General features: G+C 35.3%; 1 protein-coding gene across 1 annotated transcript in view; it reads right to left on the bottom strand.

Annotated features, from left to right (window-relative positions):
* Positions 1–24,599, bottom strand: part of Frem2 (FRAS1 related extracellular matrix 2) — a 183,779-nt gene that overhangs the window by 29,811 nt on the left and 129,369 nt on the right. The window contains exons 8-13 of the mRNA XM_010639174.2: positions 23,187–23,396; positions 20,416–20,613; positions 5,919–6,083; positions 5,176–5,358; positions 2,639–2,769; positions 809–967 (exon numbers count right to left, since the gene is read on the bottom strand). Coding sequence (XP_010637476.1) covers positions 809–967; positions 2,639–2,769; positions 5,176–5,358; positions 5,919–6,083; positions 20,416–20,613; positions 23,187–23,396 — 1,046 coding nt within the window. The remainder of the gene's footprint in view (positions 1–808; positions 968–2,638; positions 2,770–5,175; positions 5,359–5,918; positions 6,084–20,415; positions 20,614–23,186; positions 23,397–24,599) is intronic.

Here is a 24,599-nt window from a genome sequence, read left to right as displayed (position 1 = left end):
ATACACAATTGCCTAACTAGCCCTTCAACATAACTCTCTAATCATGCTGACCTTCTGTGTAAGAGTTCCCTGCTAGCCAACAAATAAGGCTCAAGATCCTTAATACTGTGTTTAGAGATTTACATAACAAGGCACCAAATTATTATTTATGCCTGGTTAATTCAGTAAGTATTTATTGCCTAAACTATAGGTAGGTCATTACACTAGGGCTATTGTAATATAAAATAACTCATCGCTTTTGCTCATCGGAGCTTATAATTTAGAATAAAAGAGACAATTATAAAAATAATGATAAAATGTTATCTCTTCTGCTCTTCATTCTTTGACTGCTGCCTATGTTGGTGATGACTTGTTTTTGGAATGATCTTCCCTTACCCAATTCTTTCTTTTTCCCCAATTCTTAAATTATCAAAATTCTACCTCCATCACGTATCTTAGCTCTAGTTCTTAATTTGTAACATTCTTACAATAATGATCACATCTTGCTTTTTTTTTCAGCTATAAAATTCTATGTTTTTCTATTACTTATTTTGAAATTTTTGGACCACACAGTTCATGGCTTATTTATTTTTCTAGTCTCTTAGATCACAACAATGTACACATCAGTTAACAAATCTTTGTTAGGTAAGGGAAGAAAAGTGGGCACCCATTTAATTAATGTGATCTTTTCTTTTTAAACTTTAAACCTTAAACCTTGTAGAATTTCCCATATATTTCTTTATGACAATATTTCTTCATGATTAAAGTTCACAATCATTTTAAATCATTACCTTATAATTTCTCTCAATCTTTCTAATTTCCTACTCACTGTGATGCAGATGACAGGATAGCCAGACACAGGTCTAGCACTCTCCTTAGCTTTGGAAGTGTCATCATATAGCAGCAAGGACATAACTTCAGGAACAGAAGGAAAAGTGACATCTGCCATGCTGTTTATTTCTTCTATGTACACAATGGCTTTGGTCACCTAAAAGAAAATGATAATCATCACTGATCAGTTAAATGTTAGATTTTTGGTGTTTCTTTGGTACCTTTTCATGATGCCCATCCAATCTCTGTGATACAAACTGTCACAATCAGAGTCTCTGCAGAGTGACTGGTCTGGTGTGGTTTGTTGCATGTGATGCTGGTATGTTGCTCATGTCTTATGGTTTTAGGGGAGAGCACCAGAGCCTGGGCCAGCTAAATCAAAAGTTGACCAGTGGCCCACAAGGTACTTGGACTTGGGTTCTATGCTTTTTTTTCCCTACAGTTATGATGACATTAGATAAATCTGGATTTGTAGTGTGATGTGCAAACTATAAGAAAAAGTCAGTTAGTTTATAGGAAGAAGAGGATGGAAGAGTACTCTATGGACATCTGCTGTGGGGCGAGGTGACAAAAACACCTTGCTGACAATTTGCTGTGGCTCCTGCATAACCTTCAGACACCTGATAACTTATATCACAGTTTGCAAACCTACCTTTACATGCACAGATGCTTTGTGACTTAAAGTGGAGTGACAGCCCACGCATCCACCTAACTTAGTGAACACTATAGCTTGGCAGTACAGGAGACTCAGGGTACCAGCTGTGTCCCTTAGAGGTACTGGAAAGGACAGAAGTCAAAATGCAAAATATGTTCTTCATTGAGTGCATATCATTTTTACACCTTTGTAAAGTTGAATGATTCTAAGTTGAATCATCCTAAATCAGGAATTATGTACATATTCTTTAAAAAAGCTTTTATCACTGGAAGTGAGTTTAATGAATTTATTCCTTTCATCCAAATTTTCATATAGTACTCCATGAAAATAATGATGAAAGATTCATTTTGATGTGATCAAAACATAAAAATTTTTAATGAAAGATTTTTGGTCTATTCTTCTGTATTATAAATATGGCTTGAGAAAAAGGTGAGGCATTTAGCAGAAATGGCATCAAGTAATTAAAATGACAACATTAAGAAGAAAACTTCCCTAACTTCACTTCATTCTAATAATGAAATAATAAAACTGATTCCATAAATTTGCATAGGTATTATTACATTGACCTTTTCCTAAGACTAAATTTAAAAATTAATTTAAAAATTATTTTCAGTGTAAAGGTCAAAATTCTATGGAAATTATGTGTATTTTGAGGAAAAACTGGCTGCTGGCACAATACAAATTAATTGAGCGTAAAAAAAAAGTTTAGGACTATAACATTTTGGGTCTAAACATTTGGACATCAAAGTTTAATCAAACTATGAGAAATAGGTGGGAATTTTGAAAACTGGTAAATGATTTTGTGGGTGAAAAACAAATTTTAATGAGTCATGGTACTGAATTAACAGGTTTTCTGTGTGCTATGAAGTTGCTTTCTAACTGGAGTTCAGTCCTAAATTCAGTCACTACTGACTGTCAGGAAGGCAAGGGGCTGACATGGGCTCAGTGACAAAAGGCTCAGAGTGGCTACAAACACAACTTGTTACAGAAAGAGAAGAATTTCTCGCTTATGATCTAATCAGAGCAAAATTTATTTCATTGGTGACAGGGATTACGAACACCCTTTTTATATAAAGCTTGTCCAGAGTCTCAAGGCTCTCTTGTACCATATGTGGTTGCTTACATGCATCTGCATATTAGAATACTAACTTATAAACACACTTCAACACACACCTGTGTCTCTGCTATCATATTTTCATCAGGTTTTAGGTGAACAGTGAAGGCCTCTCGCATCTCTCGTAATCCATCGAAGATTACTTCAATTTCAACAGTATGCTGGGTTTCTCCTTCCTTAAACTCAATTTCTACAAATGCAAAAATCACAAATTTAAATCTTTTGCATATGAATACAAGAAGTTGAGGCAAGCTTTTTTTCTACAGCAAAAAGTACATGTTGCATTGTGGACCAGTATGTTTGTGTATGTTTGTGCGCAAAAGGGAAGCAAAAGTTTGAGACATAACTAATTCTCACTGTCTATGCTGGACTGTAATCTTTTCTTCTTTTCTTTTCTTCCCTCTTTTGTTTTCCATTTTGCCTAAGGGAAAATACTAAACATACCTTACTAAATTCATTTGTTAGCTCACTGTTTAAAAAGCTGCTGAATTATAGAACAATCAATAGTTCTCACATTAAGGATAATCAAATTCAACTCTTGTTCCCCAGAATATCTAAACCAGTGGGATCAGGTCATATGAATAGGAATAGAAATATAATCGTGGATGGTATTTATGTTTATGTTTAGAAAAGCTGGATATAAAATTGAGCTTTAAAATGTAATATCAAATTATATTTCAAAAACATTTCTTTCTCTTGTTCTTAGAAAGTCAGAAAAGTTATTATAAATAAATATTGATGGTTTCCCTACTTACCTTGCTTCTCACTACAAGAATTGCTTCACTGTTATAAAAATTAAATCTATCAGAATTTATCTTAAACATTCATTTATAGAATTTCAAAATGTTTAAAATCACTGAATTCTATTGAAATCATGAACAAGCAGCTTCCCACACTACTTAACTTGAATAAACTACTTTATTGATTTTATTGTACCTTTTGAGATTTGGGATCAAAAGAAAAAAACACACACAAAAAAATAAAATATAGTCATTCCAAACCAAGGAGATAATAAATGTTGCATTCGGATATAACTGTAGTTCAATCAATTATAAATTCTTTGAGTCTAGCCGGAAAGAAATGCATTCCTAGTATACCTTTTTGTACTTCAACTTTTAAATTATCAACAACAAAGAAAACTTTTTCTTTAAAATTGAGCTGGTAAGCCAGACATCTTTAAAATTAGCTAGGTCTAGATAAAGCATTTTTCCCACAAGCCTCACATGCCCTTGGTGTTTGTCAGTCCTAGGCTTCTCCAGCCTGGAGAGAACTCATGGTTCTAGAGTCAGAGAATGAAAACCGCTAATTATTTTTCACCTACTCACTTGCTTTTTAAAGCAATTGTTTTTAATTTTATTTAGAATTATTTAAATCATTTCATAATTTAAAATTAGATTTTATAATTTTTAAATTATGCTTTATAGTTTTACTTTTTGTTATGTTTATTTGAAGTATGCAATGGGATGTTACAGATAAGTTAATTTGGTCTATGTGATATGAAATTAAAAAATTCATTTCTATTTCTATTACTTAAAAATTTGAGGATTTTGGCTGGGGATTTAGCTCAGTGGCATCACACTTGCCTGGCAAGCTCAAGGTCCTGTGTTGGATCCCCAGAACAAAATAAACCAAAGCCAAAACCAAAAACAAAAAAATAATAATCTGAGGATTTCAATGGAAAATTAGATGTTTGAGTTCTCTGTGTCTTTCTGCATGATAATAGGTGGTTATGATAGTACAGGCTTTCCTCAACAAAGAATAAATTTTCTGTTTCAATAACACCCATAACTCCATTTTCCCTTTATGTTTCCCTCTTCACTCATTTTCATTGCTTGTCTTTGTAAGTATTTAAGTTTTGTAACCCTTGAATTATACAAACCAACTTTTAAGGAGTCAAAAATAATTTCAGCTTTAAATTATTTCTATCTGATTGTATACTTGGTAGATGATAATCAAATTTCAAAATTACATTAGTATTTGAGGTTGAGAGGTAAAACATTAATTGACTAGAAACTAGATCTCATTTATAAATTTAAAATAGAACCATATAGGTCACTACACTACACACTTTTATTTGAATCTGATATCATCCATTATTATTGTTAAGAAGAACATGAAAGATCTGAGTTATATGACTTTTTACTCTCTCCTGTTCACACAAAATAAAAGTATTCCTAGCTTAAAAGCAAGCAAACAAATGAAAAAGGTTTAGAATATAGGTGTTCTCTAAACTAAAATAGTTTATCATCATAGTTATCACACACATTTTCAATGTAACAGAAACTTACAGGAAAATTATTATGTAATGGCCAATCAAGAAATGAAAATAAAACTAGCCAAAAGTTCAAAGTATGCTCAGAAATAAAGTCTTCTAACATATGTACTCAAAATTTCCGTAAGCCCTAACACACGTGTCACAAAGGAAGCCTTGTGAGTCAAAAAGGAAAGTTCTAGAAATAAATTGTTGTCTTTACTTTTAAGAAAGCATGTCTGTTTATATTCAAGGGGATATTTCTTTTTTTTCTTAAGGGTATAGCATCGGGACACTGTGCTGTGTTGGTATGATCCAACTGGTGACAGCCGTGGGACCACTTACCTTCTGACACAGGGTGATAGTCTTCCCCAGAGATGGCTGAGCCGTCTTTTGTGTGGACTCTCACGATGGAAACTTGAGAAGTGTCTCCTTGGCGAATCACTGGAATTTTTACAACCACAGACTCTCCTGGCCCTTTGGGTTCTGTGATGCTAAATTTGGTTTCTCCAAATTTGATCACAGTCTCTGAAATTGTGGAAAAAACACAAACAAATTAAACCTTAGTAAGGGAAACAGTTTTTTCCCCCCATTTCTAATGCTTTCTTTCATGTAGGAGGATACACTACTGGCTTCTCTGTTTCCTCAGTGTTAGCAGTGAGTGAGGAAGAAGCCTACATGTGTTGCCCAGTTGGGGTGTGTATGTGTGTGTGTATGTGTGTATGTGTGTGTAAGTGTCCCTGGGGTAGAACCCATGGCCTTATGCATGCTGAGTGCTTACCAATGGCCTACATTCCTAGCTCCCAATTTTATCAGCTTTAATAATTTAATTTATACCCAAATGTCTTAGTTATCTTTTCAATTGCTCTCACACCGTTTTCAGAAAGAGGCTTTTTTTCCCCTAATTTTTCATACTTAAGAAAGGGAATCAAACTTGGGACCTTGTGCTTGCAAGTCAGATGGCAGCACCACTGAGCTAAATCCCCTGCCCCAAGAAAGAGGTCGTTAATTTCTGAGCCACCTGAAACCCTAACAGGGATAGATTTCTGTTCCAAATTCACAGAGGAGCATAAGCAGTGGCTTCTTACTGTCAGCATCATCTTGGATCCTTATGAGAGTTTCATTTTGTTCACCAACTGCAGCCCCAAAAGGGGAGGTGCTTTGAGGGGTGCCAAGTACCAGGCGGAGCTCCTCTACCTCCTCATAGAGAGTATCATCCATCAGTTCAAGGATACATGGCTTTTCAGTCTCACCTGGGCGAATAATAATGTCAGCTGGTCAATCACATCTCATAGGCCAAGAAGGATACAGCAACAACTAGGACAAAGGCATCACAAGAGCAACGATGTTGCTTTTCCCTTGCTATATCAGTGCAAAGAACAGTGTTTGGCATGTAATAAGCCTTTGATAAATATTTACTGAATAATTAAGTAAATGTTTAAACATAGGCAAGAATAGGCCCCTGCATAGAGAACCTCTGTAATTTCTGTTTTGAAGTTTTATCATTCATCTTATAAAGCAAGTGAAAGAGGAAATGGCCTATTTTCTTTTTGAATTCCCAGCATTATGATCAGGAAGCAAATCTAGATTTGTACTGGTTGGTCATTGTTAATCTGGCTGTATAAGTAGTTTCTGCTATTACTAACATTTGACTTACTGAACAAATCACTGAACCAAGAACAATTATATCCCTGCCTCCAACAAGTGGGACTAATATTATATTCTGAATTTTTCCTTATCTCAATAATTTTTAAAAACTTTTTCAATGACCACAAGCTATAGCATCATCAGATGGTTGATCAAATAAATACTTCAGTTGTCGACCACTTGTTTTCAGTCTTGTATTGCTGTACTTAATTTTGTGATAAATATCTGCATAGGGAAATCTCTCTGTTCACACACACACACACACACACACACACACACACGCACACACACACACACACACACACACATTTTTTGGTATCAGGGATCAAATTCCTGACCTTGTGCTTGCAGAGCAGGTAATAGAACCACTGAGCTAAATCCCTGGCCCTAAACTTATACTTTTTAATGAATATATTCCAAGGAAAAAAAGATGGTAGCGTGATAAGTGAGAACAACTCAATCTTTCTGAGATTTGGTATCCAAAATGTGGAAAACAACAACTTGGAAAAGAAACCAAGAGATACTACTTTGTTTCCTGGGAGCCAGGAGGGATCTTACAAAAAAAAAGTATTAATAGGTACAGAAAAACCAGAACACAACATTGAAAAGTGAAGGGACCCTCTAGACTTCATCTGAAAGGAGAAATTTCTCTTGGTATGATGCTGCAGTGCAATGGACCAAACTGGCACCAGTGTGTCCTTCTACAGGTGACAATTGGCGAGTGACTTGAATACTAGTGTCCACCATTCTCCTGGAGAGAGAGAGCTCACTGGGATGCTGCTCTGGGGAAGGGCTGATTGTTTGAACCTAGTGCCCAAAGCAGCCACTTGGCTCTTTGGCTCAGTGTCTCTCAGTGTTATGTTCCCTAAATAACTAGGTAAAGGACATTCACCAGAAACAACTGGCTATCAGATAACAGGCTGGAAAAAGACCCCATGATGGGTTTGAGGTAAAATATATAGACCCAGGGCCAGAGGCCAAACTCAGTCTGAGTTGCATGAGATTTAAAAGCCATGACACTGACATCCTTGTTCTACTACCTGCTGTGCCTGCATCCAATATGGATCTGGGGTCTGACTGCTTTGTCTACCAGCATGAGCAGGGATATATCTTGACTTGGGTACTGCACCAAAATTGTAGATTCTGGAAGAAAGCCACACATCCAAAATAACAGAGGAATTTATATTTTTGCCTTTTTCTTTCTTCCTACTTTCCTTCTTTTTGTTTTATAAGTGTATTGTTTTTTCTTCTCCTTTCATTTTTTTTTCGTTATTAGTTCATGTAAGGGAATTCCCCCTTATCCACATTCCTTGCTTGTTTTTATCCTATCTTTTTTTCTTACTTGTTTTTTGTTTTCTTCATTTTTAATCTCAGTATTCTTTTTAATTTGTCTTCCTTTAAATTTTTCTTTCATATTGTTATTCATGATATTCTCTCTTTTTCATCACCTATTTCTCATATTTTTCAGTTATCCCTACTTACCTCTACTCCTATTAGGGTACTTTACTTAATTCTTTCTCCTTCTTATATCTTACAGTTTAATGTTTCAAATTTTTCTTCTTTCCTTCACCTCTTCCCCATACATTATATCTTTAATAGTAGAGCCACAAGCTTTATTAGTCTTTAGGTAGTTGACTCTATGTAATTACTGTTGAATATTTCCCTACCATTAGAGGAGATACAGCTGTTGCATTTGGTGCATACTAGCTGTAGGTCAGTATCTGGGTTGTGCTAATGTTTGTGCTGTAATTATGAATTTCTTCTTACTGGCAAGGGGGGCTACATAATTGGTTCTGATGGCATGTTAATACCCAAGTTGTCTTGAATGATACTACTGTAGTTGACTTTCTTGATATTGGTTACATAATTCTTGAAGCCTGAGAAGATAAGGCAAAGAAATGCCTCTCAAAACCCCTAACTTCCCCAAATCCAATCTAGGAGGCATTGAGGGGAGTATAGCACAAGTCACATATTCAAATTTTAAAAAAGATAATGTAGGATGTTAGAAAACAGATCAAAAAGGTACTCAGTGAGATTACAGAAAATGTAACTAAACAGGTAGTGGAAATAATAAGAAAAATGATTCAGTACCTTTTAAAAGATACTAATAAAAAATTAAATGAGTAAAAAAATGATACAAAACATGAATAACCAGTGTAGTAAAGAATTAGAGCCCATTAAAAGATTTTAATTAGCAACACAGGAGATTAAAAATTATAATGAAAGTATGGGCAGAAGAAATGACCAATGTGAGGACAGAATTTCAGAGCTAGAAGACAGTGATGCTTTCAAAGACCAGTTATCAAAGACACCATGAAGACCACAAGAGACATGAAAAATGGGTCCAGCAGCTCCTAGATGAAGCTAAGAAGGCTAATCTGAGTAACAGGAATAACTGAAATACAGAAGATAGGACAAATGGTATAAGGACTCTGTTCCCAGAAGTAATGGTGGAAAATTTCCCAAATATAGAGCAAGAAATAAACATGCAGATCGGTGAAGCATATAGAACTTCAAATCACAGCTGCGCCGCCATCACTCCAGCAAGGAAGGTGAGACCTGGGATAGCACTTTGAGATCCCTTCTCCCTCCGGCCTGCTTGGGACCAGTTTGCAGGACTGGGTAGCCATGCCCTGTCCTGCCTGCACCGCCATCAGCTCCAGCAAGGAAGGTAGCCATGGGGGCTCCCATGAAACACCCCCATATCTCCCCTCAGACTTCCTGACTGTGCCAGTCCTTGAATCCACTCTGCAGAGGTATAGGTGGTCATAAAGGGTATTTTTCTGAGCTCCCAACTTTGAACATCTTTAAAGAAAGGCAGAGAGAACCAGTAGTAGAACTGTGTGGAGATCAATCCTGTAGGAGGTCAGTGAACTCCATTTGGGCCATGCAGCCCGAAATCATTCTGAATCTTAGGGTTCTGCCATCAGCTAGCTGAGATCAAAGGACTTAGTTCTGCATATGGCTGTGCATGTTGTATATTATGACAGCAGAGATATACTCTGAAAGAGGCCCTTCAAATTCATTTTTTTTCTTTCTTTTCCTCATTCCACTCTTCAAATTCTTTCTTTTTTTCTGTCCTCTTCCTCCAATACAGTCTCTTGCTCTACCATATTATCCCTCATCTTCCTTTCTATTCCTGTTTCTGCCCTAACTCAGATTTCTTCCTTTATCATTTTTTCTTTATGTTCTTTTCTTCTGTCACTTTACCTCACTCAAGGGTCAATAGTTTCAAAGGAAAGTGAGCCCCTATTACTGTTAAGTGGTTATAGTCTTGTCCTTCTTCTTGCACTCTGTCATTCCCTTTTGAATCTAACAGTTTCCTAAAGATTATATGGTCATTCTGTGTCCTCTGGCTTCACTCAAAACCTTCTCCAATTCTTTCACTTATCTACTCCTCTCATCCTAACTCTGTATAAAGCCCCAACCTAAATGGTAAAGATGCTATATTGAAGAATTTACTCACTGAAAACATATTTTGGGCTGCTCCTTGATTTTAATTTAATTCACATGGTTTAAAGGTGATAGATGAATAACTACCATGAATGGTCAATTTGTAAGTTGTGCTTGATCCTATTGTGTTGCTGACTGTATCAACTGGGCTAAAGGATTGTGATTGATTTAATGAGTTGTCATTTCTGATATTAAGAAAATGAGAATGTCTATGAGTAATTAGAAACTGAAAAGCTAAAGTGCTACTATATCAGGAAGATTTAAGCAATAATCTGGAAATTAAACCAAGGACAACCCAACAACAAAAATAAAAATGAGAAAACACTTAAGCAAGACACAAAGACAGACTTCCAGTTCACCAATAGTATCAGTAGAGCAAAAGAGGAAGAAAAGTCTGATAGTGAACCAGCAGGACACCCTCAACTCATAGCACAGGAAGTAACAAAACAGATCAATGAGGCTGTAGAAAAATTCAAAACAAATAATTTCCCAGATAACCACAGAGATGGTGAGCAAAATGAGTCATAATTCGAGACTGTAGAACAGAAACTGACAAAAAAAAAAAAAAGATGAATTCAGGCCATGAAGGCTGAGCATAAGAAAGAAATGGAAACAACAAATTCCCAACATAGGAAAGAAATGGAATACATAAAACAGATTCAAACAGATGTCCAGGAGACTAAAAACTCTATTGAAAGTGTTCACAGCAGAATAAAACAATGCAAAGATAGAATCTCAGATATAGAAGCCAGGATTGCACTCAGTGACCATGAAAAGAGAGTTCTTTTAAAATCAGTAAGGGATCATGAGAAATCCATTCAACAGCTCCTAGATGATGCAAAGAAGAATACATAAGACTGATAGGAATCCATGAAGTAGCAGGAGAAAATAAAAATGACTTTAAAAAACCTGTTAAAGAATTAATGACAGAAAATTTCCCAAATAGAGGGGAAGAATTTGACACACAGATAAGTGAGGCATATAGAACTCCATCTACCACGACAAAAAAAATCAACACCTAGAGATATACTAATCTATATCCCAGAACCCGGACAGAAGAACAAAATACTACAAGCAGTAAGAGAAAAGAAACAAATCACATGCAAAGGAAAGCCCATCACAATCACAGCAGACTTTTGAACACAAACCCTGTGGTCAAGGACAGCCTGGAGTGAGGTATTCTGAGTCCTAAAAGAAAACAACCTACAACCAAGACTGATGTATCCTGCAAAACTCTTTTTCAAAATGGATGGAGAAATAATATACTTTCATGACAAAGACCACTTGAGAAACTTCATGAATACCAAACCAGCACTACAGGGAATTCTAAACAATATCCTAGAAAAACACAATGAAGGTCAAAACACTATGAGGTCCAACAGACCAATTCAAATAGGAAAGGCAAGAAACTAAGGAGGGGGGGAATAAGTAAAAAGATTCAACAAAAGGACAATAACATGACAATAATAACTCAGTACATATCAGTTATGACCATTAATGTCAATGGCCTCAATTCATCAGTCAAGAGAAATAGAATGGCAGAATGGATTAAGAAGCAAAATCCACCAATATGTTGTATACAAGAAAACACCTAGTGCAAAAGAAGCCCATAGACTGAAAGTGAAAGGATGAAAAACAACTTCAAGTGACAGGAGTCCAGAAAAAAGCAGGGGTAACAATCTCATTCACAGAAAAAATAAATTTCAAACCAAAACTGATTAAGCAAGACAAAGAAGGCCACTATATCCTTGTAAAGGGAACAATTCAAGAGGAAGAGATGACAATCATAAACATATACACACCAAATATTAATGCCCCCAACTATATAAAAAATATAAGTATCAAGAAAAACCAAATAAGCACTAATACAATTGTAGTGGGTGATCTAAATATCCCACTATCACAAATAGATAGATCATCTAGGTAAAAAATCAACAACAAAATATTAGAACTGAACCAAGCTTTTGAACATATGGACTTAATAGACTATAGAGTGTTCCACCCCACAAAATCAGAATCTACATTCTTTTCAGCTGCACATGGGTCATTCTCCAAGATAGACCACATACTAGCTCATGGAACACGTTTGAATAAATGCAAAGGAATCAAAGTTATCCCCTGTATATTATCAGATCATAGTGCAATCAAGCTGGAGACCAACAGCATAAAAAACTGTAGGAAGTTCACAAACACATGGAAATTGACCAACACTCTCCTGAACAATAAAGGGGTCACAGAGGAAATTAAAGAAGAAATTAGATATTTTTTTTACAAACAAATGATAATGCCAGTATAGCATACAGTAATCTATGGGACACAATGAAAACAGTTCTACATGGAAAATTCATAGCATTGAATGCCCACACTAGGAAAACAGAGCAAGCTCAAATAAACAACCTAACAATGCATTTTAGACACCTAGAAAAACAAGAGCAAGAAAAACCCAAAGCTCATATAAGAGAGGAAATTATAAAGATTAGAGCAGAAACCAATGCAATGGAAGCTAAGAAAATAATGCAAAAAATAAATGAATTGAAGAGCTGTTTTTTTTAAAAGAATATATAAAATTGATAATCCCTTAGCTAACCTTATCAAAAAAAGGACAGAAAAGGCTCAGATCCATGCAATTAGGAATGAAAAAGGTGAAGTCACAACAGATCCAACAGAAATCCAGAGGATCATTAATACCTTCTTTGATTTTTTTTTTTTTTTTGGTACCAGGGATCAAACTCGGGTCCCTGTGCTTGTGAGGCATGTGGCAGAATCACTGAGCTAAATCCCCAGCCCTTTTTTGTTTGTTTGTTTGTTTTTATTAATACCTACTTTGAGAGCTTGTACTCTTACCAATGCTGAAAGAAGAAGATAGAAACATTTTAAATACCCCAATTACAATCAGTGAAATTGCAAATGAAATTAAAAGTTTACCAACAAAGAAAAGCCCAGGTCTAGATGGATTCACAGATGAATTTCACATGACATATAGAGAAGAACTACTGCCATTACTTTTCAAACTTTTTGATGAAATTGAAAAGGAAGCAATACTTCCAAATTCACTCCTGGAAGCAAGTATCACTTTGATTCCCACACCAGGGAAAGATGCAACTAAAAAAGAGAACTACAGGCCAATCTCCTTAATGAATATAGATGCAAAAATCCTTAATAAGATACTAGCAAACAGAATACAGAGGATCATCAAGAAGATCATACATCCTGACCAAGTCGGATTTATTCCAGGGTTGCAAGGATGGTTCAATATACATAATTCAATAAATGTAATACACTATATTCACAGAGTCAAGGACAAAAACCATATGATCCTCTCGATAGATGCAGAAAAAGCATTTGACAAAATTCAACCCCAATTCATGATAAAACCCCTGCAAAAAATTGGAATAGATGGCATATATCTCAACTTAATAAAGGCTATCTATGAAAAACCAACAGCCAACAACATAATAAATGGTCAAAAACTGAAAACCTTCACCTTAAAATCAGGAACGATAAGGATGCCCATTATCACCACTCCTTTTCAATATAGTTCTGGAAACATTAGCCATAGCAATTAGACAAGAGAAAGAAATTAAAGCAATAGAGATAGGAAAGGAAGAATTTAAACTGTCATTTTCTGATGATATGATACTCTACATTGAAGATCCCAAAAAATTCCACCGAAAGACTCCTAGTCTTAAATGACACTTTTAGCAGAGTAGCTGGATACAAGGTCAACACTAAAAAATCAATAGCCTTCTTGTACACAAATAACAAACTCACTGAGAGAGAAATTAGGGAAACAATTCCTTTCACAATAGCATCCAAAAAAATGAAGTATCTAAGAATCAGTCTAACAAAAGAAGCAAAAGGCCTCTACCCTGAAAACTACAGAACTCTGACAAAAGAGATTGAAGAGGATATAAGAAAATGGAAAGACATCCCCTACTCCTGCGTAGGAAGGATCAACATAGAGAAAAATGGCCATACTACCAAAACTGCTATACAGATTCAATAAAATGCCAACTGAAATTCCAACTCTATATTTCACAGAACTAGAAAAAAGAATCCAAAAATTCATTTGGAACCAGAAGAGACCTAGAATAGCAAAAGCCATCCTAGGCAACAGAGAAAAGGCAGTGGGTATAACAATCCTCAATTTGAAACTATACTACAAAGCCACTGTGATAAAAAAAAAACAGCATGGTACTGGCAAAGAAACAGATCTGAGTATCAGTGAAACAGATTGGAAGATACAAAAACATCTGCAGATGTACTCAGCTACCTCGTTTTTGACAAAGGAGCCGACCATCCTCAATGGAGGCAAGATAGTCTCTTTAATAAATGGTGTTGGAAAAACTGGATTTCAACCTGTCAAAGATTAGAATTAGAGGGCCAGGGATTTAGCTCAGTGGTTCCAGCGCCTGCCTTGCAAGCACAAAGACCTGAGTTCGATCCCCGGTATCAAAAAAAAAAAAAAAAAGAAGAAGATTAAAACTTCACCCTTATCTTTCGCAATGCACTAAACTAAAATCGAAGTGGATTAAACATCTAAGTATTAAAAAAGAGTCACTAAACTTGCTGGAAGATAAGTTAGGCATAACTGTTGAAGACATTGGCATAGGAAAAGACTTTATGAACAAATCCTCAGTAGCACGGGAACTAGCAGCAAGAATCAACAACTGGGATCTCATCTTATTAAAAAGCTTCTGCACTGCAAAAGAAACTATCAACAGAACTAAGAGACAACCTACACTGCGGGAAAAAAATTTTACCAGCTGCTCCTCAGACAGAGGGCTCTTATCTAGAATATATAAAGAACTTAAAACAATTACCTCCCAAATATAAAGACTCCATTCAAAAATGGGCATCTGAAATGAAAAGAGATTTCTCAGAGAAAGAAGTAAGATTCAGATGAAAACAACACTGAGATTCCACCTCACCCCACAAAGAATGGCTGCTATTAAGAAATCAACCAATAAAAAATGTTGGCAGGGTTGTAGGGAGAAAGGTACGTGTCTCCATTGTTGGTGGGAGTGCAGACTGGTGCAACCACTATGGAAATCAATATGGAGATAGCTCAAAGAGCTGGGACTAGAGGTTCCATTTGACCTAGCCATCCCTCTGCTGCATATCTTTCTAAAAGAATTCAAAGAATCATATCACAGAGATATATGCACACCTATGTTTATATAGGCACAGTCTGTAATAGCTAAAACTTGGAAACAGCCCATTTTCCCATCAGTTGGAAACTGGATAAAGAAGATATGGTTTTTCTATAAAATGGAATACTACTCAGACATAAAGAATGAGAAATTATATTTGTTCATAGGAAAATGGATACATATTGAGGATATACTAAGTGAAATAAATAAATCACGCATGTGTAAATACCGAATAGTTTTTCTGGTGTGAATAAACTATAATGGTACATAAGACCTAATGAGATAATTGACAAAGTGAAATAGGAAGAAAAGGGCTAAAGGTGTAGGGAAAGTGTGAAGGGTAGGGGAAAGGTAATAAGGGAAAAGAAAACACATGAGAAAATGGAAATAATGTGTTTCTAAATGGTGAGGGGAGGAGGGGTGAAGGGAGGGCAGGGACAAGGGGAAAAATGAAGCAACACCTGTCATGTAAAGGTATAAGATACAATAATAATGAATGTAACTGTACTGTACAGTTACAGTTGTACCTGTACTGAATGTACCTAAAATATACCAATAACTCAATGAGAAAAAAAAAAAAGAATCCTAAGTCAAAACCTAAACAGAACTTTCTGTGTCATATAATCCTCTAGGTAACAGAAATCCATTGCAGGGATAAAATATTAAAAGCTGATAGAGAAATATGATGAGTCAAATATAAAGATAGCCCATTAGAATTAAAGCACACTCCTCAACACAAACCTTAAAGACATGGAGGGCTTGGAGTGAAATATTTCAAGCCCTAAAACATAAAAACTTCCAATCCTGTTTTATGAACCTTCCAAAATTTTTCCTCAAATTGATTGAGAATTACGGTATTTCCATGACAAGTAGCACCTCAAGAAATTCATGACTATCCAACCAGCTTTATAAAAATTTCCAAGGATATCCTAGAAAGAGATGATGAAGCCAGAAATGTTAATATCTAAAAGAATACACATGGCAGGATGAGTAGTTTAAAAAATAGGAAGATAAAGAAATCATCAAGAGGAGAACAATTCAATAACAGGAATAAATCAATTTCTTTCAGCAATAATTATCAATGTGACTAATCTCAACTCCCCATTCAAAAGGCACATAATTGTAGACTGAATCAAGAAAGAAAATACAATGATGTGTAATATACAAGAACTATTTAATCCCAAAAGAAATTCACAGATTGAAATTTGTGGATGGAAAAACAATATTCCATGCAGTAGAAAGCCAGAAAAAAACAGAAGTTGCTATCCCTATCCTAATTTTAGAAAAATTGGATTTCAAGCCAAAACTGATCAGAAGAGACCAAAGGTCACTGCATATTGGATACAGGAACAATTCAACAAGAAGATAGAACAATTATAAACATTTGTGCACCAAACACTCCTGCACAAAACTTCAGAAAATAAACAATATTGGACATTAAAAGTGAGATAAATGCTGGTACAGTTATTATCGGGGTCCTCAATACCTCCCTGTCACAAATAGGCAAATCAATTAGACAAGGAATTAACAAAGTAATATTATAATTGAACCAAATCTTTGAACAAGTGGACCTAATCAGTATCTACAGAGTGTTTCCCTCAGCATCAATAGGATACACATTCTTCTCAGCAGCCCATTGGACTTTCTCCAAAGTAGACCACATACTAGCCAATAAAACATACTTAAGTAAAGAAAAAGAATTGAAATTATCCCATGCATTTTGCCAGATAATAGTGCAGTGAAACTAGAAAGCAATGGCAAAAGAAACCACAAAAATTCTGCAAATACATGGAAATTAAGCAGTATCTTCTTGAATAATCAGTAGGTCCCAGAAGAAATTAGGCAGTTCCAAGAATCAAATGATAATGCAATACAACATACCAGAATCTATGGTACACAGTGAAGGCAGACCTGAGAGGAAAGTTTATTGCTGTAAATGCCCACAACAAAAAAACAGAATAAGCTCAAATGAAGAAGCTTTGGATGCATCTCAATATTCTAGAAAAATAAGAATGATTCAAATCCAAATTTACCTCATGGAAGGAAATTATAAAGATAAGAACAGAAATAAATGCAATTGACACTAAAAAAAACAAAAAAACTAAAAAAACAACAATAACAAAAAACAAAGAATCAGTGGATGGATTTGGTTCTGTGAAAGATTAAACAAAATAGACAAATCCTGAGCCAGTTTTTTCAAAACAAGGAAAGGAAAGACCCAAATCCAGGTGATTAGAAATAAAAAAGGCAAAATTATAACACATCTGATGAAATCCAGAAGATCATTCGTAACGACTTTGTGAACCTGTACTCAAATAAAATGAAAAGTTCAGGAAAAAATATATTTATGAATACATATCTAGGTTAATAAATCTGAACCAAGAAATAATTTATTATCAGTCAATGAAATTGAAGAACTAAAAAAAATTATCAACTAAGAAAAGCCCAGATCCCGACAAGTTCACTGCCAAATTCTACAAGAACTTTAGAGTAGATCTGAAGTCAATACTCTAAATTCTTTAATAAAATCAAAAGAGAAAGAGTACTTCCAAAGTCATTCCTGAAAGTAAACATTATCTTGATTTCAGTACCAGAAAATGTTTATTTGCTGTTTCTACTTCTTTGAAAAATGTCTGTTCATTTCAGATGCCCTTTTTTGGGGCTGGGTCTTTAAATTGGGGAGGTCTGATTTTTTTTTAAAGTTCTTTATATATTCTAGATAGTAGACCTTTGTCTGAGGAACAGCTGGTAAAATTTTTCCCACATTGTGGGTTGTCTCTTCACTCTTCTGGTGGTTTCTCTTACTGCGCAGAGCTTTTCAGTAAGTTGAGATCCCAGTTGTTGATTCTTTGTGCTAGTTTATGTATGATTGAGGTTTTGTTCATGAAATTTTCCCTATGCCAATATCTTAAGGAATTCTACCTAACCTCTCTTCCAGCTGGTTTAGTGTTTCTGTTTTAATATTTAGATGTTCAATTCATTTCAATTTTAGTTTAATGCATGGTGACAGATATAGATCTATTTTTAATCTTCATCAAGTTGCAACCCAATATGAAAAAATGTTCAACATTGCTGGTCATTTGAGAAATGCAAATGAAAACTACACTGAGATTCCACCTCAACCTAGAAAGAATGGCTGTTATCAAGAAATCAACCAATAACAAATGTTTGTGGGGTTGTAGGGAGAAAGGAACCCCTCTCCATTGTTGGTGGGAACGCAGACTGGTGCAGTCACTGTAGAAATCAGTAGGGAGATACCTCAAAAAACTAGGATTAGAGGTCTCATTGACCCAGCTATTTCCCTGCTGGTTATTTTGCCAAAGAATTAAAAGAATCATACCACAGCAATGTACATGTACCCATGTTTATAGTGGTATAGTTCATAATAACTAAAACTTGCCCAATAGCAGATCAACTGGTGATTGGATAAAGAAGTTACATTTTTTTAATATAAAATGGAGTACTACTCATCCATAGAGGATGAGAAACTAGAGACATACATAGCTAAATGATTGCATATTGAGGCCATACTCTTAGTAAAATAAACACGGCACACATGTGTAAATAATAAATAGTTTCTCTGGTGTGAGAAACTAAGTGTAAATAAGGATCAAAATTTAGAACAGATAATGTGAAATAGGAAGATAAGGCTCAAAGGGAAAGGGGAAGTGGAAAGGGTAGGGGAAGGGAAATGAATAAATATTAGAAAAGGATAAAAGGAAATGAAGTCTTTGTAAATAGGGAAGGGTGGAGGGGTTGAAGGAGGGCAGGGGCTAGAGGAAAAATAAGAACCAAGATATAACATGTAAAGGTACAAATTTCCAATGATGAATGTCATCATACTGTATACTTAACATGTACCAATAAATTTAACAAAATAATAATAATAATAAAAAACCTAGAAATTGAGCCTACCAAAAAAAGAGAATTACAGGCCAATGTCTTTAATGAACACAGATGCAAAACTTCTCAACAAAGCTGGGTGTAGTGGTGCACACCTGTAATCCCAGCACTTGGGAGGCTGAGCCAGGAGAATCGCTGTGAATTCAAGACCAGCCTGCAGCCTGGGCTCATAGTTTATGTATATCTATCTATATATAAATATATATATATATATATCTATATATCTATATAGATATATAGATATATATATATATCTTCCATATATATATATGGAAGAAGTTAAATTACCATTATTTACAGATGATAAGGCTTTCTACATAGATGATCCCAAAAACTCCACCAAAAGATTCCTAGAATTAATAACCAAATTCAGTGCCATAGCAGCATACAAAGTCAACACTCAAAAATCAAGTGTTCCTGTACATCAATAATAAACTCACTGAGAGATAAATTTGGAAACAATACTTTTCACACTAGCATCAAGTAAAATTAAATACTAGGAATCAACCTAACTAAGAAAGTGGAAGATCTCTGTGATTATAGCTACAGTACTTTGAAAAAGGAGATTTAAGAGGATATCATAAAATGGAAAGTTGTCCCATATTCCTGGATAGTCAGAACACATACAGTCCAAAAATGGCTATAATTCCAAAAATGTCATACAGATTTAATGCAATCTCAATCAAAATACCAATAGCACCCTTTTCACAGAACTAGAAAAAAGAACTCTAAAATTCTTATGGAACCAGAAGAGAATTAGAATTGTGAAAACAATTCTGGGCAAGAAGGGAAAGGCAAGAGGCATCAGAATTCTGGACTTCAAGTTATACTACAAAGCTACAGTGATAAAAACAGTACTGTATTTTGGGAAAAAACAGACTTGTGTATTAGTGGAACAGGTTAGAAAATGAAACAACTCTAGGAAGGGCAGGAAGGGTGTTAAAAAAGGCAATGAGAAATGTCATGCTCATGTACAAACTCCCCATGAAATGTAATCATACTGTACTACAAAAAAATGCCAATAAAAAATTTAAAAAGAATATATTCCTACAGGTATAATAATTGAATTAAAGTGATTGAATAGGGTAAGGTACATATTAAAGATATGGATATTTCATTTCATTATATTTCAGCATTAAGTTTCATTCCCAGCATTGTGAAATCTATATATTTGATATGCTTTTGTCTGCTGAGTAAGTTTTGAATAAACAAGACAGCTCACCACTGGGAAGCAATAAGTTAATTTAGAAACTAACATGCAGTTCCACCGAAACTGTTGCAATCTACTTCATCTTGTTATTTGTGCATATAAAGATATCTATCTCATAAACTTACTGAAATGAAGGTGTTTTTATGTCCCTCAGACATATTTTTAAACAAATACCAGGCCTCCTCAAATTCCATACACAAACTTCAAGTTCAAACTTACCAGGGAGGAACGTGATGATTGACACGTCAGTGTTCGGGCGTTCTTCAAAATCCATCATCACTTGTGCTGACCCCTGCCTGGTGTAGCATCTCACCGAAGACCTGTACTGGACATCCCCCGTCCTGTGGATCACTGCAGTTACCTGCCTGTCATCTTCACTGCCAGTGTATATCCGTTCTTTGAACTGCATCTTAGGCACTGCAAAAACATGGATCAAAGTGAACAGAAATTTCTTTAAGGAAAGTGCCATTTCAGAAGACACAATTTGATGGAGAGAACAGGGGAAAAGTAGTGAGAATTGGACTTCAGTCTTGACTCAGTCATTTGGCAATGTTTTAACTTTGGGTAAAGCACAACTTTGAGATTTTGGTTTCTTTATTGTTCATATTTTGCTCTGCTTGTTTTGTGGAGTAAAGATATGCAATAAAATGCTAAGTAGTAAAATAAAAAAATTTCAGGTCTTTCCTGCTACATGCTTAGTCATGAATTTTTCAGAATTTATTGATATTGCTCACATAATTATAAGCATAGTTTATGCAGATCATGTTGGGGAAGGTGATACTGTGTGTGTAATTATTAGATGACATTTAAGCTGTGTCAATTAAATATAGCTCTCATTAACAACAGGTTAGATTTCCAAAACAATGTCAGAATTATGTTGAAGAGCATTCAGGATTTCCTTATGATAAAAACTCTGAAGAAAATAGGTTTAAAATGGAAGCAGCCGGGCGTGGTGGCGCATGCCTGTAATCCCAGCACTCGGGAGGCTGAGTCAGGAGGATCACTGTGAATTCGAGACCAGCCTGGGCTACATAGTGAGTTCCAGGTCAATCTAAACTACATAGTGAGACCCTGTCTCAGAATAAAAAAATAAAAAAATAAAAAAAAATAAATAAAAATAAAATGGAAAAAAATGGCCAACTATTCCTTGGAAAGAGAGCTAACATCTAGAATATATAAAGAACTAAAAAAAGATTAGACTCCACAAAACAAAAGACCAAATCAAAAAATGGTTGGTCAAAATAAATAGACACTTCTCAAAAGAAGTAAAAATGGGGCCAGGGCTTTAGCTCAGTGATGCCACTGTCTGTCTTGCAAGTGCAAGGACCCAAGTTTGATCCCCAGTACCAAAAAAAAAAATAATAATAAATAAATAAAAGAAGTCAATGTGAATTAAAACTACACCTTACTACATCTTATTTACATCTTACCACAACAGAAAGAATGTGGTATCATTAAAAAAATCTAATGATAACAATGTTGGTGAGGTTGTGTTGAAACAGGAACTCCTCTATAATCACTATGGGAACCAGTGTGGAGATTCCTCAAAAAACTAAAAATAGAAATTCCAGGGCCAGGGATTTAGCTCAGTGGCAATGGACCTGCCTCAGAAGCGCAAGGTCCTGAGTTTGATCCCCAGTACCACAAAAATAAATAAATAAAGAAAGAAATTCCATTTTGTATCTTCTCAAAAGAGATAAAGACATCACATTATGAGGATACATGCATATTCATGTTTATAGCAGCACAGTTTACAAGAGCTACATATTGGAAACAGTGTATATATCTGTCAACAGATAAATTGACAAATAAAATGTATTTATACACAGTGGAATACTACTGTGCTATAAGGAAAGATAAACTTCAGGCATTCCTAGGCAAATAGACACAACTTAAAAACATACAGTTAAGTGAGATAAGTAGATAAGTCACACACACAAAATTAAATAGTGCATGGTTTCTCTTATATGAGAAACCCCAAAATAAATACAAATAGATGTATACAAATAGAGTGCAAGACAGAAGATAAATAGAAAGTTTCTTCTTCCTAAGAGAGAATCTTTTTTGTTTCTGAGTGTCTTTAATGTAATGATACACAGTGTATTAACTATTGTTGATTTCTCATTATTTTGTCCTGAAATTTTGTTATATTAAAAAAATAAAAAGAATTCTCTTGTGATGATGTGTCAGAGAACCCAGCCCTATGCCTGGCCAGTTTTTTGTCTCATAACAGTGTACTTGGCACCTTCTTTGAGGAGTGGCTGGGTGAAGGAAATGGCAAAAAGCGTGGAAGTAGAAAAGCCCACTGACCCTCAAGGATCTGTGCAGCTCAACCGATGGCTCCACCCCTGTGTGGCGAGGAAATTCCCAATACACCATCCAGACACTGATGACAACACCACTTTTTTCTTTAATATTTGAGAGGAATAAATGTTTTCTTCTAGCACTATCTAATTCTATCAAAATGATCAGGTGGCTAAATGAAGACCTGGTCAGCTAGTGTATTTGTATCGAATGTTCAACTGTGTCCCTCCATCCATTCAGATATCAGAGTCCTAAGGCCCAGTACTCACCAATGTGCTCATATTGGTGGTGGTGTCTTCTAATCAAATGGAATAGGTCCTTAGGGTACACCGTAGTCCACTATGACTGGTGATCTCATGCAAAAGGGAAATTGGACACAGAGACATATGTAGGGAAAAGGATATGAAGGGACAAGATGACGATTTTCTGGTGAGAGAGACAGACTTCCTTGACCATCCTCAGAAAGAACCAATTTGGTCAACACTTGTGTTTTGATTTCTAGCCACAAACTGTGAGACAATACATTCCTTTGGTTTAAGCCATCATATCTGTAGTTCTTTTTAATGGCAACACTGTCAAATGAATGTAGGTATACCAATTCCTTGTATCATTTGCCATTCTCCTGTCATTTATATAAACCCTAGCTTAACGTTTCACTTATCACTGTAAAATTAATAAATACTCACAATCAGAGATAGAGTCATTTATGGACACTGTGGCCTTGCTGGGCTCACCAAGGGCAGCATTCAGAGGCATCCGAAGCACCAGCTCAAATTTCTCAATTCCTTCCAGTACTGGCTGTCCAAGGTCATCCAGAATGGTAACACGAACAGTCTGCATGTTGACTCCGGGTGCAAAATCTAAATTACGACTAATTCCAACATAGTCTGTTCCAGCTATGAAGTCATAAAACAATTATTCAGTGAGAACTACATATTTTAAATTACTAGAAATAAATTATATAGATATACCGACATTCCTCCTTTAATGACTGAGTTCTATCTCTCTGACTAGGTCATTAAATGAGTTGATCACTCAATAGGGGAACTGTGTATAGTATGGACATTACAATAGTCAGAACAAAGAAATGGTCAAAGGAAACTCCAACTCAGTGGCTTGCTTTTATCTGCATAACTCTTTTTTGTTTGTTTGTTTGTCTTTTTGAGACAGGGTCTCACTATATAGTTGAGACTGACCTGGAGCTCACTATGTAGCCCAGGATGGTCTCGAACTCACAGAAATCCTCTGCCTCAGCCTCCTGAGTGCTGGGATTACAGGCGTGCACCACCATGCCCGGCCCCTGCATAACTCTTACATGCAATACTGTATTGTATAACAGAACATGAAACTACAGTACTGTACAGTATAACCAGCACAAATTATAGTAATATTCTATTGTAGAAGAAGCCACCATTAGGCTGTACTGCTATTCACATTCCTGCATGATACATCTGAATGCAAATTATAAGTCATAGAGGTGGGTCATAAGTGCTAACAGCTTACCTCGGCTGTCATTAAACAGGTAAGGTAGATTGTTAAACAAGAAATATATGCATTTATAACTTATTTTTAAAAAAGAGATCAGTATAATACTATGGAAAAGTACCTTAACAAAAGGCAAAAGATTAGTCTTTACATAATTATTGAGGTAATGGATCAATGGTTTTGAATTTTATGTCTAATGGTTGGACACAGGGTTAGTTATTTTTGCTTTCTATGCTATAGTTCTCCATTTCTATTAGAATCCTCCAATGAAGCTAATATAAGTGAGGCATAAAACAATCAGTGTGTCAATCACAGATGATCATAAATGATATATGAAATACATACATTTCCAATTTTGTTCATGTTAGTTAACTATCTAATTTCCTAACTTGCTCTAATTTCTGTGTTTCTGGAGCTACTACAGAATATCCTATTTAAGTGTATCGTTGCCTGTTGGTCAGTGTAACAAATTTCAGGTACTGTAACTTCTGTCCCACACACCCCAGCCATTCTCCTCTCAGTGATGAGAAATGAGAGCACACTTCAATTCTCAAAAATATATTTGGTATTTTCTTTAATATTTTTCAGGCAATATAATATAAATATATATAATA

This window comes from Fukomys damarensis, unplaced genomic scaffold, assembly GCF_012274545.1.
Source record: "Fukomys damarensis isolate Sample0158 unplaced genomic scaffold, DMR_v1.0_HiC HiC_scaffold_38, whole genome shotgun sequence".
Classification (NCBI taxonomy): Eukaryota; Metazoa; Chordata; class Mammalia; order Rodentia; family Bathyergidae; genus Fukomys; species Fukomys damarensis.
This window is presented reverse-complemented; position numbering and strand designations above follow the sequence as displayed.